Source organism: Nilaparvata lugens, chromosome 10, assembly GCF_014356525.2.
Source record: "Nilaparvata lugens isolate BPH chromosome 10, ASM1435652v1, whole genome shotgun sequence".
NCBI lineage: Eukaryota > Metazoa > Arthropoda > Insecta > Hemiptera > Delphacidae > Nilaparvata > Nilaparvata lugens.
In genome coordinates, this window is record NC_052513.1 from 13,281,336 (window position 1) to 13,298,471 (window position 17,136).

Consider the following 17,136-nt stretch of genomic DNA (forward strand, 5'->3'; position numbering starts at 1 on the left):
TGGAGTTTAACCCATCTCTGGTCTCTTGGGTTTTTCTTTTTGCCCCTCCGAAACTGCCCTGATGGGGCACATCCCGTGGATTTGAAGGCAAGGCAACTTCTGGAGTTGCCTTGAGGTCCATTTTAGTCGCCTCCTACGACAAGCATGGATACTGTGGGTGAATTCTGGTTTTCAACACATTCTTGAGTACGATGATCGACTCAAAGCTCCCCCAACCTACAGGGGGCTCGACCTGCTATGTCTGTTGCAGCTGTTCACTGTTACAGCTTTGCTTGTGGACATTTCTAAGAATATGACAATAATTTCCACTAAAATTTCTGAAGATTGGGATTCAACTCAGGAGACGAATGTTTTATTTCAATGGTTGGATTTGTTTAATTTCAATGAATATTCAATGTCCCATATACAACAATGGGAATGGATTCGTTGAACTGGCGATGCCTATAATGTTGTAGATCTAATCATTAAAGCTGCGCACTTGTTTCTTGTACGTCTATGTAACATTCATTCAAGTTCACTAATAGAATAAATAGAATTTATTGTACATCTGACATCAATTATTCATTAATTTTTAATATTCTCTTTTGAACATGGAATATAAATTTATTTGATGAGATCACAGACTGGTTGAACTGCATGATAAGCGCAGGAAATTTAGAAACAAAATCTAGATTGCACTTTCCTTCAAAAGATCTAATTTAGTATTGTAATTTGCATAATATGGTATTATAATATTCTTATATTATAAGGGTGTGTACAGATATACGCGCCTCCAACACGCTCCGCGCACGCTCCGCACTCGCTCCGATCATGAACGTTACGAGAGATGTTAGCTCTTCTCGCGTTCCACTCTTGCTCCCCGGTCGATCATCAATCGATCTGCTCGAGTGACGTTCGATTGCGGAGCAGAGCGAAAGTCTAAACGCACCTTAATAGACCTAGCTCTCTCAATAATAAAAAAAAATATATTTTTTGGAACATGAGGTTATTAAAGGAAGCGAATAATAAAGAATTGAAAGATAAACTCATCAAGAAGCGCATGTAAAAAGCTAGTTTAGAAGCTGTTGACAGAAAAATTTGCATGGAAGTTGAGAGATTCAATTAAGAATTTCAGTCAGGCAAGCAGGAAATATCAGTTGCATAAATGAAAAATAACAACTTTGTCAAACCTTAAGAAGATTCAAGGCTCTTCAGACAATGCACCGCATATCTTACATGATAATTGGGCTAATCGCTCAAGAAAAGAGCAATGATTGCTAATTGAATTCATTCATGAACTGCAAGTTCCATTTTACTCTCAAGCAACGTACAGATAAGTAATGCATCCTGTCTTTGCTACTAGTAATCTATGCTGTATAATATATTAATTCAAAAATAGGATGTTATGTGATTCTCAGTATTAGTAAGAGGATATATTAGTATTATGAGAGTATATTCACAAAAGCGGAATTGAACCATAAATCAACAGTAATTATTATTATTATACCATACAGTATGAGAATAAATTCTACTATGACTATGAGCCGAATTATGAGTCACTTGTGAGCGCATTATTTTATAATGTAAATTATTCATCAACTCAATCAGAATGGATAATAACTACAGATTCTAGGAAGAGTTTAATCTTGTACAAATTTAACAAAGAACAAAAGAAGCCGTTAACGATAATATTAACGTGACTCAAAAATGTTTCTCATTTGAATAAATAATTGTTGTTATATTCAGCTTTTGAGCATTTTCTCAACGACAAAAAATTGCAATCTAGTCTTGAGATTAATGGGCTATCGAAATATCAAGTGAGATTTAAAAATAGTAAAGAGTCTAAAAGTTTGCTGCACTCAAAACATATTCACTTATCGATCAATTACAACAAATTTTCAAAGGATTTCCTTATAACTCCCAAGCTTCAAATGGGAGGAAATAACCTTTTGTAGATTCATTAGCACATGAAACTAGGGGAACAAATTCTGCATCCTCTATGTTCTAATTCAAGTCAGTAATCTGTGATCCACATATTGTAAAATAAATGTATCAATTACTCTAAATAATAATGAACAATATTGAAGCAATTCGTCTATGTAGAAAGTAGTTCCAATCTCATTCACCTTGGATCATTTTAAATTTGAAAATTACTGGATGTGGTCATATAAAAAATAATGGAGCGCCCCCATAGTCGTATCAAGTGTGCCTGATGGAATCTCGGTTAGAAAATTCGCTTGAAATTGAGAGGTACTCCATTATGTTGCTCTCCATATCAATCTAGTGTATCAAGCACTCTCGAGTTGAAGGGGACGATTTACATAACAACCATTAGCGGATTAAATTGTTCTATCTCTACAGTACTGCACAACGTGACGTCCCAATTGAACTTTTTTGAACTGACATTTCTGCTTTTCGAGGCTGATAAAACTCTTATTTCTACATTCAAACACTTGAATTTAAAATCTTATAATTGACTAATAGCCTACTATTTTGTCTTCTCCAGCAGATAAAAGTTACAAATGCAGAAAATCATTTTCTAACAGAGCACAAATTAACAACAAAATATAAATTTAATTTTCTGTTTGCCAGAGAACGTTTTATTTAGATAGTACCTGGGCCTAATGAATTTGAATAGCGGGCATTTTTTCAGCCATTACAATACTGTAATTGGTAAAATTCCACTAATAAATCAATAAGTACCACCAGTGGCATAATGTCCGATTACTGGTAAAAATTGAAAAAATCTATAAATTTATTCTTGAGAAAACAAAAATCTTTTGAAAAATATTAATCATTTCATATACACTTGTGAAATAAAATGTGATCTATTATAAAATATCTATAATCTATATATAAGACATGTTGTTATAAATTGTCTTCCAATACAGCAGCAATCTAGTGAACTTTGGACATTTTAAATATCTCTTTCATCTTTATTATAAATTTCCTTCCAATATAGCAGTGTTAGTGAATTTTTAACATTAATTTTTATAATAAGGTCCATAGAAATATTATTGACTTTCAACCATGATCACCACCTTGTTGGATATTTTTTATTCTCATCAATGAATTTAATTTTGTTCACAGGAGTGTTCTTACTGCCATACTTTCTTATATTGTGTGTCTGTGGTATTCCGATGTTGTATATGGAGTTGGCGATTGGTCAATTTACAAGGAGAGGTCCTATCGGAGCTCTGTCTCAAATCTGTCCGTTGCTCAAAGGTTGGTGGATTTTCAAAGATAAATCTGTAGATTGAATCTATTCATTGAAAATGAGGAGTATAAAGTTTGATTAACAAATTTATTTTAAAATAGACCATATTGTAATGCTCCTTGGAATAGTTATAAACTCAACCCATGATATAAATGCTCTATTTTTTCTTAAATAATGTTTTTACCAGTGGAATTGAATATTTCACTGATTGAATATTATTCTTCATGATTGAATAATAAGATTTTTCAAATCTTATAAGTTGAAGAGTCTTTGCTATAATATAGTAAAGATTATAGAAAAATAGTAAAGACTATGTATAGTAAGCGTCATTTCCCTAAAGTTCATTTCGATGACTAGAGAATTCAATTATTTCTATTTATTAATTTGAGATACATTTAAAGGGTCACCAACATATCAATGGAGATTAATAATACAATAATTATCAAACATAATATAAAGGAATATGAAATATGACAAATGGAGAAAAGATAAAAATAATAATGAAAAGTCAATGTTTACTATAATAAAATTGATTATAATCTGGTTATTTTTATTAATTTTTCAATCCATTTAATATGATTGAGCTGTTGAAAGCGCTCTGTCGAATATTGAATACATGCATCAAATCGTTCTATGAATTATTCATCAAATGCATAAGAGAAGTATCATCTATTTTCCATGCACATGTTCTTAGATGATTTGCGTCTTACCACTCACGACCTACTTCTGATTACTCTAGCATGACACGTAGGCTATAGCATAAATAGAGTCATGTTAACACAACATCTAAATTTGATCTACCTTAACATCTCACCAAGTATAAGGAAGAGTTCACTGGTACAGCCTATTGTTTGCTAATCAGAATTATTTTGAATTCAAGGTGCTGTGTAGTGTGTATTCCACATACCGACATAAGACCAGTGAGGATAGAATGCACATTCTATACTCTCTGCATAAGACGCATACTTTACAATTTTCCGCAATTTTAAATGCCATTTAGAGAATAGTATCATTACTATTGTTTGTGTTGCATATCCCACACGTTATATATTCATAAAAAAGTGATGGAAATTTCAATAAAAATCAGATAAGTTATACCACAAAGGGAAAAACTTAGTTCCTTCTTTCTTCTGTAATTTTCTGTAGTTAAACTGTATCAAAAATATCAATAACTTACTCTCAATAATTCTGAAAGAAAAGTTACTCTATAAACTCTGTACAGTATATGAATATTATAAATTTTAATGAGACACCAGAATTATCCTCATCGATCAATACTTTTACATAGTTTTTATTGTACTCAATCTCCAATGCAGTAGGCTACCTTATTTTTGGGAAATCTTAAAAAAACTTTACAATATAGGTTTTACCTGTGTCATGTCTTTTAGCTCAAATTATCATTTTGTTATCAGTGCTTGGAGAAAGTAATGTTAAATCATTCATGACTGATTAGGAATGAATGTGATATATTTCTATCTTTCGTTACCGCCGTATATTTTATTATGAAATGAATAGAGTACCTATGTACCTACTTATTCAAAGTCTTTTCTAATAAAGTATTTCAATAGGGCTACTTGAATTGTTAATTGATAAAGAGATAATTTCATAGTATCCTTTTTACAGAACTTTTTCATATAAAACACACCAACTAGTTTCGTGCCATTCATGCCATTTTCAAGTTTTTATTATTCACTATTAATTCAAGCGTAGTCTACTTTTTCAAACTCAGGGGGAAATCATACCCAGTCATTAATAAATTTGTATTTGAGGAATGTTTCAAAGTTCACGTTTACCAGAAAATAAAATAAGTAAAAATTGCTTTCAAGATCTTCAATTTACACTCCATATTATTTTTTAAAATATTGTGCTTATGTTGTTTCAGGAGCTGGTCTGTCCAGCGCCGTAGTGTCATTTTTCATGTCGACTTACTACAATGTGATAATAGCGTATGCTCTTTACTATTTCTTCACGGCTTTCCGCGCGTCCGAGCCGTGGACTGACTGCGACAACAAGTGGAACTCGGGCGACTGCTGGCATCCAGCTATGAGCAACAAGTCACGGCCCTACATATCTCAGGCCCCGGCTGAGGAGTTTTTCGAGTAAGTCTCATCAAAGTCTATATCATAGTAGAATTAAAGCAAACTCCGGCTTGAGGGAAATGCGGAGGGAGGGAGATCAGCCAATCACAGTGATGAATAGAGTCATAGAGAAGAGCAGTTGCCAAGTTCACGATCAGACTCAGTTGATGCAGTGCTTTCATAGAGGAAATTATAGTCCGTGCATATTTACTTCCGAACTGGGATGGACAAGCGCAGCAGAGAAAGCATACAGCGGGAGGGATACAGAGGTGCGATGTTGCCGTTTTGAAGCGGCCAGCGATCTCCAACTTCTAGTGGCTGTTCATGTGCTCATACTACACATGCGAAGTTTCCTGTCTGAAAGCGGTCAGACGACTGACAAATTGGCAACTGAGCTTCCACCTAATACTCTATTAATTACTGTAATTGGCTGATCTCCCTCCAATTCTCTGCGCTGCATATTCCTCCAAGTCTGAAGTAAATTTGCACGGACTATAGGTAGGCGCATCATGAGGTGTTGAACACTCACTAAAAACTACAGAACGCTGTCCGCTTCAAGACGGTAACATCGCCGACGCTGTATCCCTAGTCCCTATACCTTCCTCTGCTCCGCATATCCCTCCAAGTTGAAAGTAGTTTTAAATAGACTATAGTGATGATACTGTAGGCCTACTGGTTCTTATCTGAGTAATACATTCGGAAGTCTTCTCCGATTCCAAAGGGCTGCATGGGGTTTGTGCCACACTGAAGAAATGAAAAAGACCTACTATGAAAAACTGCGTTCTAGCATCATTGGTGAGTCAATTTGAAACATTTTTTCCTATAAATCTCTAAGATTGATTATGTTTTCTATTTTCAATAATATTTTATTACTACAGTTACTTGTTTGTCAAGGAGATTCTGAGAGTGTGTAAATTCAGTACCTATCGGTACTGAAAACATGAGGCACCACAACTACTGTATAATACACACGTCAGACATCCGCTATTGATAGAATAAAATATAGATAAACTTTATTTAAACAACAAAATTTCAAATGTTGATGAATTATTCTAGTTGTGGAGCCTGAATGTAGGCCTACTGCTTAATTCCACCTCGCAGGTTTAGCCTACTGCGAGAACTATTCTTGGCATTTTGGAAAATCTTTCATTGATGGTACACTTTTTTAATTGAGTACAAAATAGATTTTGTGATAAGATTTGGAATATATCATTCCAAACATTTGACAATTATTGCAATACTAGGTATAATCACTGTCAATTTATCCTATTCTATATTATTTAATTTTATTATTCTATATTATCTTAGTATAATTTATCGTATTCTATGATGAAATATTAGTTGTATAATATATGTAGCACTTGCGAGGGAAACTGAATCAATAATAATAAGGTTTCTTAAAAATTTCATTGAGTTTCCTTTTCTTTCCATGCTACCTCGACTAGAATACAGGTAGGTGCAATAATGTAATCTTTTTCTAATAACGCACTTGATAATATTTATAATTGATAACAGTTGATAACACTTGATAAAACTTTCCATTTGATGCAGGATAACCAAGAATATCAACAAAAAAATATAAAAAAGTTTGGTTTCAGGAAAATGAATAATTTACATTATTGTATGATAAATTATTGCACCGGAACATTATTTTTGTCGAAATAATATAGATTGTTTGGATATTAATAGATTTATAATTTTTAGTTAATTATTTAACTAGTAGTTCTGTGAACAGTAGACCTCACGCAGTATTCTCATCCACAAGTACCTGATGTCAACTGTTTTAAATGTTAACAAAATCAGTTCACGTTTGAATTTGTATTCCATAATTTATTAATATTTATGTTAATTTAAACAATGAATAGAATATATTTCTATTCCAGAATTTATATATTATCCATCCAGTTCCTTGTTAATCTTTCCATCTAATGAAAATTAATTTTTTTCAATCAAAAATATTATATTTTTTCAGCATTATTTAGTTCATTTGATTATTTTTAATCACCAACTGTATTAAATTAGTTTTTTCGAATGTGAGAATATTGATACTTATGGACACGCATAATAATACCATGACTGCAAAACAAAATATTAAAACCAAAGACCTTAAAGCTGCGATTAGACCAAATTTATTAACAGAATGTTAATAACTCGATCCTTATAGATTATATTAGATTGAACATAACTTATCATACACATGATGAACATTTGTGTTTGTCAACTTGCGTTCAATCTAATAGAATCTTTAAGTTATTAACATTTTGTTAATAACTTTGGTGTAAACCCATCTTAAAGATGCATACCTCTTCAAGGTCTTTGATTGAAACTATAGACCTTATACAATAATATTATTACAGTAATAGACTGGCTTCTCCACACATCTGTGTAATCACTTGTCAGCTGATTTATGATGAATAATTCTATAGTCTGATTTTTACTCTAATATTGGCGTATGAAGGAGGCTCCTTTTTCCTTTTATATTATCCTTGAAATGCAAAATTTCCAGAAACCTTGTATATACGTCGACGCGCAATTTAAAAAGGAACATACCTGTCAAATTTCATGAAAATCTATTTCCGCGTTTCGCCTTAAATGCGCAACATGAAATAGTATATTTCGCACCTAGGGCCGAAAATGAGACTTTTCTGGCTCGAAATCGGTTTTCAAGTCCGAGGCCGTAGGCCGAGGACTAGAAAAGATTGAGAGCCAGAAACACATTTTTGCCCATGGTGAGAACGTTATTTTTCGCCACACAGAAAAATAAACAATATAAATATGAGAATAATTTATTGTTTATTAGGCACTTCCGAAAGCAAAGGAAGGTCATAGCTCTAGCAAATCTGAGGTAATCTGAATATCAGGAAATTGTCAAAGTATTTTAATTTTTTATTCTGATTTGTCTAAATAACCTAAAAGATTATGTTCAATTATGTAAGAGGTTGAGTTTATACTTTTTATTCTTCCAATTGACAATAAGATGATTTTATTATAAATGTTTTGATTCTTGAATAATAAACACAAATAATGAAAATTTTCTTGATCAGCTGTTTTAGCACTGAAATTTGGCCAATCTGAATGTCAACGTCAACAATGCTTGTTGTCGTTGACTTCGGAAGTTTAGGTTAGAAGTTCTATCCTACTCTGAAAATCGAATTTGAATAATTTATAATATATAAATCTATTCATCCAAATAAAATGATATTATCTTATTGCAGAATACTTATTCAACTCTAGAAGCATAAATTGATTCCGTTTCATAAACCATTTTGTAAACACGTTCACATCAAATCAGAATCAGCTGACTTCAAGTTTATTTTACAGCCCTAGGGCCGTAAAACTTTTACCGGCCTGGTCAGAAAACAGTCATTTTCGGCCTCCATATGACGCACGAAAACCAGCTCATTACATCCAAGTGGGGCGAAAACATAATTACATATAAACATTTTTAAACATTTAAACATTTAACCATTCAAACATTTAAACATTAAGAGAAATGCCAAACCGTCGACTTGAATCTTAGACCTCACTTCGTTCGGTCTATAAAAAATCTTATACAGGCTAACAGTAAAAATAAAAAGTACCTTTCGAGTTCAATATTACTTTCAGCTTATGGTTATGGAAATTCAATTTCAATTTAATATACAGAACTGTGTGTATGTTTGGAACCTGCGGAAAACATTATAAGCCTATTGGTTTTCTTTGCGACTAGTTGGTCTTAGTGAAAAAATCAACTCGAATCAGGCCCAATTTCACCAAAAAGTTGCTCAAACCTGTAGTGTTTTCATTTCGTTAAACTGTTGGTTTGGTGTTTGGTGAAATCGGGCCTTAATCAGTCAATTCAGATTCAAACACTTATTATAATGCTTTTTTTCAGTTTGAATGCTAAGCATCTATTCTAATACGGTAAAATTAATCAATTACCATGAATTCCACAGTTCACATATTCAACATCCGATTCTAAATATTGATTGACGGAGATGGAATCTGGAATGATTGACAAATAATAATTCTCATTCACGGTTTTCTTCACAGCCGAAAAGTGCTGCAGCTAAGTGAGGGTTTGGAAAGTCCCGAAGACATCCGCTGGGAGCTGGCCGCTTGTCTGTTCTTCGCCTGGATTCTAGTCTACTTTGCAATTTGGAGGTCGGTGCAGTCATCGGGCCGCGTGCTCTATGTGACGGCCACTCTTCCGTTCATCCTTGTCGTGGCCTTTCTCGGCAGATCCCTGTCTCTAGAAGGAGCTGAGAAAGGATTGGAATATTTTTTCAAGCCTCGATGGGAACTGCTGTTTAGCTCAAAGGTAATAACAAAAAATTGGTTGACATAAGAAAACCTAGCCCTTACCATGAAATAGCTGAACAAATATATTGTCAATTGCATCAGACGGTGCAACTGTTACTTCTATAAAGTACGCTGTTACGCCCTTAATGCATTTGAAGCTCTCACCATCGGTAGAAAAATACACCTGCCAAGGCTGAGCGAATAGAAGAAAATATAGCGATATGTACAGAAAAAATTATTGAGAATACTGTTCAGTGAAGTTGATGTGCATGATTTTCTTTTCCGCTACTCTACTTCAAGAGTTCCAAATTGTATTCTCCAATTGCAGAGCTCCAAAGAATTACTGACTTCATTTCAACTGGAATCCAATATTTTCCTCCATTCCATCAATCTACTGTTTCTAACATGACATTTTACACTCCCTCTCTCTTTTTTATTGACATTTTTTCAATCTTTACAATATAATTTCTCTCCACTCCTATTTGCAATCTCTCCACATCTTGCTCTCTCCTGTTTTGGGGCAATGGGTGTGACGAGCGAGACCTATCATATCAAATAAAAAATCGATCAATCTTGATTTTCCATACATAAATTACGATTACAGTACAAATACAACACCTTACAGATGCAAAGTTCAATTATTCAATTCTTTATTCATTCATATAATCAGTACATCATCGAAATGATAGGGAAAAATAAGGTAACCTTGTGCTATTTCTCTCCCAAATTCAGATAAGGTTACACAATTTTCTAATTACATTAGAAAACTATAATAAAATGTATCAACATTTTTTTAAATTTCGAATCGTCACTTTCTTATTAGTTCATCAATCTCAATCTTGAATTGTAGTTTTTGATATATTATAGAGAAATACTACATTTGATTTTTCTGTTTCATTTGCAGGTGTGGGTGAATGCTGTGGCTCAAAACTTCAACTCGATGGGAATAGCATTCGGATCAGTGATATCTTTCGCCAGCTACAACCGCTATGCCAACCAGATCATGGTTGACACTCTCACCGTGTCATTCATCAATGGAATAATGAGCTTGATTGTCGGAGTATTTGCATTTTCAACAATAGGAAATATAGCAATGGAGCATAACACCTCTGTCGAGAACGTGATAACAGATGGTAGGCTGCCTAAATATTTTTTATAGAATCAATTTCAATTCCTAGCATTTTTTTGGAATTTGTATTGTATAATATATTTTATTGTATAATACTTGTTTATAAATATCATACACTTGAAAATTTAAATGTGTTATCCTACTTTACTCACAATATTGAGTAGAGCCACTGTAATTGAAAAAGCAAATTTCTATGATCTTTCCGTTTAGAAAGCTTTCCTTGAATCATCATTTTTCAAGAGTATTAAAAAATTGAGTGCTAAATCAATAATGTGGAGTAGGCCTACCTATATCTTGAACTTGTTAAGCAATATCAATAGTCATACTAGTTAAGGTGACATAAGAATCAATTCAGGCATAAACTTTTAAGACAAGCATGTGATAATTTTGTCTATTTGAAACAAAGAAAAATGAATTTAAATCTTGATAGATGATAATACGCTAAATATGTGATACAATCTACAAGTTACCAAACTTAACAAGTCGCAGGTAGCAAGGAAATAGGCAATGAAATTGTTTATTTACCCAAATCAGAAACTCAATTTATTTCATAAAAATATGTTTGACATGTTCATTCTTCTATTATTAATTTATTATATAAACTCTATGTTTTCTACAGGTCCTGGGCTAATATTTGTCGTGTATCCTCAAGCAATAGCAAAAATGCCCTTCGCTAATTTCTGGGCTGTACTATTCTTCTTCATGCTACTATGTTTGGGATTGAATAGTCAGGTGAGTAATGCCAATATTCTATTCATTTTTACTTTCCTTGCCCTATTACCATAGGTAAGGAAAGTATTGCTTTCCGAAAAAAAATAAGGTACCCCGATTTCCAAATTTCTATACGTTTCAAGGTCCCCTGAGTCCAAAAAAGTGGTTTCTGGGTATTGGTGTGTGTGTGTGTGTGTGTGTGTGTGTGGTGTGTGTGTGTGTGTGTGTGTGTGTGTGTGTGTGTGTGTGTGTGTGTGTGTGTGTGTGTGTGTGTGTGTGTATGAGTGTATGTGCGTCTGTATACACGATATCTCATCTCCCAATTAACGGAATGGCTTGAAATTTGGAACTTAAGGTCATTACACTATGAGAATCCGACACGAACAATTTCGATCAAATGCAATTCAAGATGGCAGCTAAAATGGCGAAAATGTTGTCAAAAACAGGGTTTTTTGCGATTTTCTCGAAAACGGCTCCAACGATTTTGATCAAATTCATACCTAAAATAGTAATTGGAAAGCTCTATCAACTGTCACAAGTCTCATATCTGTAAAAATTTCAGGAGCTCCGCCCCATCTATGCAAAGTTTGATTTTATATTCCCAATTATCAGGCATCAGATACAATTTTAAACAAAAAATTCAAGTGAAAAAGATTGAGCTTGAAAATTTCTACGATTAATGTTTAGTAGCATTTTCACCTAAAATTGAAAATAAGCTCAAAATTCGAGAATATGTGATTATTCAATTGCAAAATGTTGGCAACTGTTGACTCTATTAGATCATTCACTATGAAGAGATAGCAGACCTCGTGTGTCTACAGCGTTATTGAACTGTCACCAGCTGGCTCAGAGCTTTGAATAGTCTTAGTCTTGAGATGCGTGGGAACACTAACGCCAGGTGATCAATTTTCATAGCGGCAAGGAAAGTTGTGTGAGTGCGCCACACCAGATTTTTACTCAATATTTTCAAGTGTGGGATGATATTTTCTCAGTCAGCACTATTTATTTCATGGAAAAAATATCAATCAACTATAAACTTAAGTTCATAATGGCTCTAGAAGTCTACTACATACATGCTAAAGATTTAAACCATCTTCTTAAGAAATATCTTGAATTATTGTACATTATGAACTCAAGAGCTCTTTATTAAACTTCTATTTTCCAAGGGTTTAATTGCTCTACTGCTCAATATTTAACAACTCCGTATTCAACTTGATTAAAAATTTTTGTTGTGAAAAATTATATTATGATATTATTAATATTCATATTTTTATTAATCTTTATTCATTCTATTGGCGAAAAGTACATTTTTAAAGTAGTATTTTCTATTAAAAAGTATAATGTTTTCTGTTGCTCTAGTTTGCGATAGTTGAAGTAGTGGTTACTTCACTACAAGACGGATTCCCTCATTGGATCAAACGCCATCTGGTGTGTCGAGAAATACTTGTTCTGGTCGTTTGCTGCATTTCATTCGTTCTCGGACTACCAAATATCACTAAAGTGAGTATACAATCGTCAACTATAGTTTCATTCTGGATACTTTATTATTCTTAGTCATGCATTACTTCATTGCTTCATCTACACTGTCATAGCCTCCTCTAATACATGAATTAGAGGAGGCTATGACACTGTTCATTACTTCATACTCAATATCCATGTTTTATTGCATATTTTCAGCCCCCCTACATAGTAATTGATTTGCTGGAAATTTTTAAATTATGATTTTGTTGCAGGGAGGAATATACTTCTTCCAGCTAATCGATCACTACGCTGTCACCAATTCCATCATCTACATCGCACTGTTTGAAGTGATCGCCGTCTCGTGGTTGTATGGCGTGAATAGACTGTCAGACAATGTTCATCATATGACAAATAGATATCCGTCCATCTACTTCACATTCTGTCTCAATATTGCCGCACCGTTTCTGATTGCTGTGAGTTAAATATTATTCCTATTCTTGAATTACAGCTGTGGATTTCAGTAGCGTTGGCAGGATTTTGAAATTGAAATTGGGGGATTGACCAACAATTTTGGGCCCCCTATAGACTTCACCTAGTGGAATATGATGGGGAGGGGAGAGTGTTTTCTTGGATTTTTGGGCCTCTTTTTCGGGCTCATAGGGGGGGGGGTTGTAACCTGGAAACCCTCTCCCACCTTCGCTTTGTTACTGATGGATTTAGCAATTCAATAAGATACTGAAAAAAAATCTTGAAATTGTCATACAGCTACTAATCTACAAAGATAATGAGAATCTAGTCTCAGTTATTGTTTGGTTGAGGTAATTTCACCATTTCCCACCACTACTAGAAATAAATTTGTTAAGATTTTATGTTGACACTCGAGATATTTTCTTATTGAAAATCTCAAGTCTTGCAGTCAATATTCCATAAACTTAATAGTATAGAAAGAGTATCAAACTTTCAAAAAACGACTGCAACTACGTATGTTGAGTGAATATCGTCATTATTATCGCCAATGAATCCAGTAAAGGATTATATGAGTTCGAAAATTGAATCCGCAACATTCATTCTTCAATTATTCATTGCTGCTTGATTAATAAGAAAATAAAAAATAAATATCTTTAAAATGGGTACAAGTTGCTATGAAGGATATCAAGTTAATTTGGAATTTGTGATTTTTCAGAGTGTCTGCATATTCAACTTGATAGATTATGAGCCACCAACCTACAGCAGTAATAATGGCCTCTACCACTATCCTGTGTGGGCAGAAGCTATGGGAGTTTGCCTGACAGTCTGCATTTTGATGTGTATTCCTGCTTTGGCCGTCGAAGTTATTGCAAAAACAGAAGGAAACACATTTTTTGAAGTGAGTAAATAAAATTTTAGAATAGGAGCATTTAAAATTGATTCAATCTATTCCATATTCAATGTGAATCCTCTCTATTTCATGTGAACTTGAAGATCGCAACATAACAGAGAATTCATTTTTCCAGTAAAAATCAGTTTCCAAATTAAATTAAATACGGTACCTGAAATTAATAAAATAATGATTCAGAACCGGATATGAATATGATATATAAATCAGTGGAAGCTTCAATGATATGACCATGTTAAAAGAAGAGATGGACAATACCTGGGAAATAGAACCTCCGATACGATAGTAGAGGGTAGAAGATAAAGGAGAAGGCCGAGGGTACGATGGAGGGATTGTGTGGCGGGGGATTTGAGGGGCAGGGGAATGGAGCTGGATGGCGGTGAGTATGAGAACAGAGGCGCTTGGACGCGGCTGACCAGAAACAGCGACCCCGTATAGACACGAGAATACGCTGAAGAAGAATGATTTAGAAACAATATTTTTCATATTTAAAATATTGAATTTTACATTTTTCATTATTTTCCGAGAAATATTCGAAGAAGATTTATTTTATACAGTGAATTTTGAGTGCAATGTACGAAATATACTTGATAAGTTAATTTTTTGTGATTACTGTATTATGATTTTTATTGATAGTGAGGCTCTCGGGGTTGATTCCACCTCTTTTCTCCAACACACACAGTTTCTTCAACCATGAATGGATAACAAAAAATCTACTATTTTAGGTGGGATACGAACACCGTGAGCAATGCTAAGTTCCACAATGAATCATTGTGGGTTGAAAGCTATCATTGTTAATATTTAATATTCTTCAGAAAACTAGAGTCAATTGAACCTATTTTTAGTTTATTTTACTTATTTATTGCATTTATCGTGCAAAATAAATATTGCATATAAATAATTTACTGTTTTTTTGATCTCAGAAACTGATGAAATCGATAAAACCGCGCCTAGAAAACATCGAACAGAAGAATGGCGTCCACGAGAAAGTGGCCAATGTCACAGTGGAAGGCGACGAACTCAAAGAACTGACAACCCTGATCGAATGTAAACTATCACCTGAAATCGCTCGAGCGCTTAAACAAAATCATCAAAACACGGAAATAGTTAAATAAATTATTCAAGTGAATTAGGCTGTGTTAATTATTCAATTAAGATGCTAAGTTGCATTCCAAGACTAGGTACTATAATCAATTATAATTTTTAGCGATATTATTGTGTAGTGATGAGAGAATGCGAAAATTGTGTGTCATCTAGTTTTTAAGTAGCAGAAGTAAAGTAGCTAGAAAAAAAATATTAAAATATATTGTTGATTGAATGTGTGTTCTATGTGTAGAAGATGCATATTGTTGATTCCATAATAGGCTAGCAAAGTTAGTGAAGTAAAGTTTAGCAAAAGGAATAGGAATTTTCATTCAGGCGGAACCAGACTTTATTGTGATATTCCATTCAATTTAATTAAAAGCTGGTTATTACGTGTGAGTTAAAAATAAATGAGGAAGATTAATTACTTTTTAAACTACACTAGTAATGATGAGAATACAATTAAGAATTAAAATAAATTCATTAAAATGTCATATGCTATAATTTGAAAATTGTTAAAAGATTAACTCAAGATCAATTCTTAAAAAGATCAATTGAAGCTAAAATATTATTTCTAATGTTTTTCGAATGAGGGTTATTTATGAATCTGAACTCTTACATACTTGTTTGCTGAAGTTACAATGACAAAGATTTTTCTAACTACCAAAAGAAGTAATATTTCCTTATACGCCATGAAAGAATAACCTCAATGAACGAGAATGTGACGACATACTAAAATTATTTCACCACAAATCAATTAAATATTTTATCGAGGATTTAAGGTATGTTATCCAAGAGATCCTAGCTTATCAGAAATCAGTTATTTATGTCAAGGAAATCTAAGGTTTTGTTTTTGACTTCTTAAAACTGGAAATTTTTGGGTAGTCTCTCACAAATATCATTTCCGCTATGATATAAGCAGATGATAATGATTAAATTTACTGTAGCATATATGATAATTAATCATGTTATAATTTTCATTGCTAATATCACATAATCGTGCATATATCTACTCAAGAGTTGATTATTAGAAAAACATTGCATTCCTTGACTCAAAATTTTGTAACGGACAGAATGAAAAATATTTGTTTATGCTAAGTCAAGTGGTAATAAATAGGCTTACATAATTTTTGCATCGTGTGAGAATCTGACTTCAGAACTCAACTGTGAGATCAAACATGTCACGTGTTACTCAACACAATAATAGCGACAAATCATTCCAATTACATGTCTATACCCCATGTTATTATAATAGTGCTCAATTATTTGAAAATAGGTCAATATTTCTTTACCATCTTGTCAATTTTGACTTGACAAAACTAGATTTAGATTCTTTCACGACTTTTATTGTTATAGATATAACAATCTTATCCTTTTCTCAAGAGTTATTTTTTGAATAATTGTGACATAGCTCTACAATCACGGAGATGTGTATAAATACTTCTAAGTGTTGATAGAACAATAACAAAATATTTAGATTTGCATCAAGAAAATGTGTTTGAGGCTGTTCTAGTAACATGTCCCTCGCATTTTTCTGTTTTATAACTCAGAAAAGAACCAAAATAAGTTGAGAATCTACTTGAAGTTTATCGAGTTAATGAAATTACGATGGGATTTTCTCGTGAATTATTATGAATGTGAAACATTTTTTCGTTTTGTAATTCTATGATTTGTAAAACAGTGATGTGCATGTGACATGACTACTGGATACTGTGATTTTTTTATAATACAAAACATGGAAACGAACTTCAATTTTAGTGCAAAATTTAATATACTGTCAAAATAAATCAATAAATATTGAAATTTTCATCAGTTTTCTAGT

The 17,136-nt window shown here is 33.1% G+C and overlaps 1 protein-coding gene across 1 annotated transcript in view; it reads left to right on the forward strand.

Moving 5' to 3' along the window:
- Nucleotides 1–17,123, forward strand: part of LOC111063129 (sodium- and chloride-dependent GABA transporter ine) — a 52,369-nt gene extending 35,246 nt beyond the window's left edge. The window contains exons 3-11 of the mRNA XM_022350818.2: nucleotides 3,070–3,204; nucleotides 5,079–5,295; nucleotides 9,307–9,574; nucleotides 10,460–10,688; nucleotides 11,304–11,416; nucleotides 12,755–12,895; nucleotides 13,129–13,329; nucleotides 14,040–14,222; nucleotides 15,155–17,123. Coding sequence (XP_022206510.2) covers nucleotides 3,070–3,204; nucleotides 5,079–5,295; nucleotides 9,307–9,574; nucleotides 10,460–10,688; nucleotides 11,304–11,416; nucleotides 12,755–12,895; nucleotides 13,129–13,329; nucleotides 14,040–14,222; nucleotides 15,155–15,346 — 1,679 coding nt within the window. The 3' untranslated portion in view covers nucleotides 15,347–17,123. The remainder of the gene's footprint in view (nucleotides 1–3,069; nucleotides 3,205–5,078; nucleotides 5,296–9,306; nucleotides 9,575–10,459; nucleotides 10,689–11,303; nucleotides 11,417–12,754; nucleotides 12,896–13,128; nucleotides 13,330–14,039; nucleotides 14,223–15,154) is intronic.
- The last annotated feature ends 13 nt before the right edge of the window (nucleotides 17,124–17,136 follow it).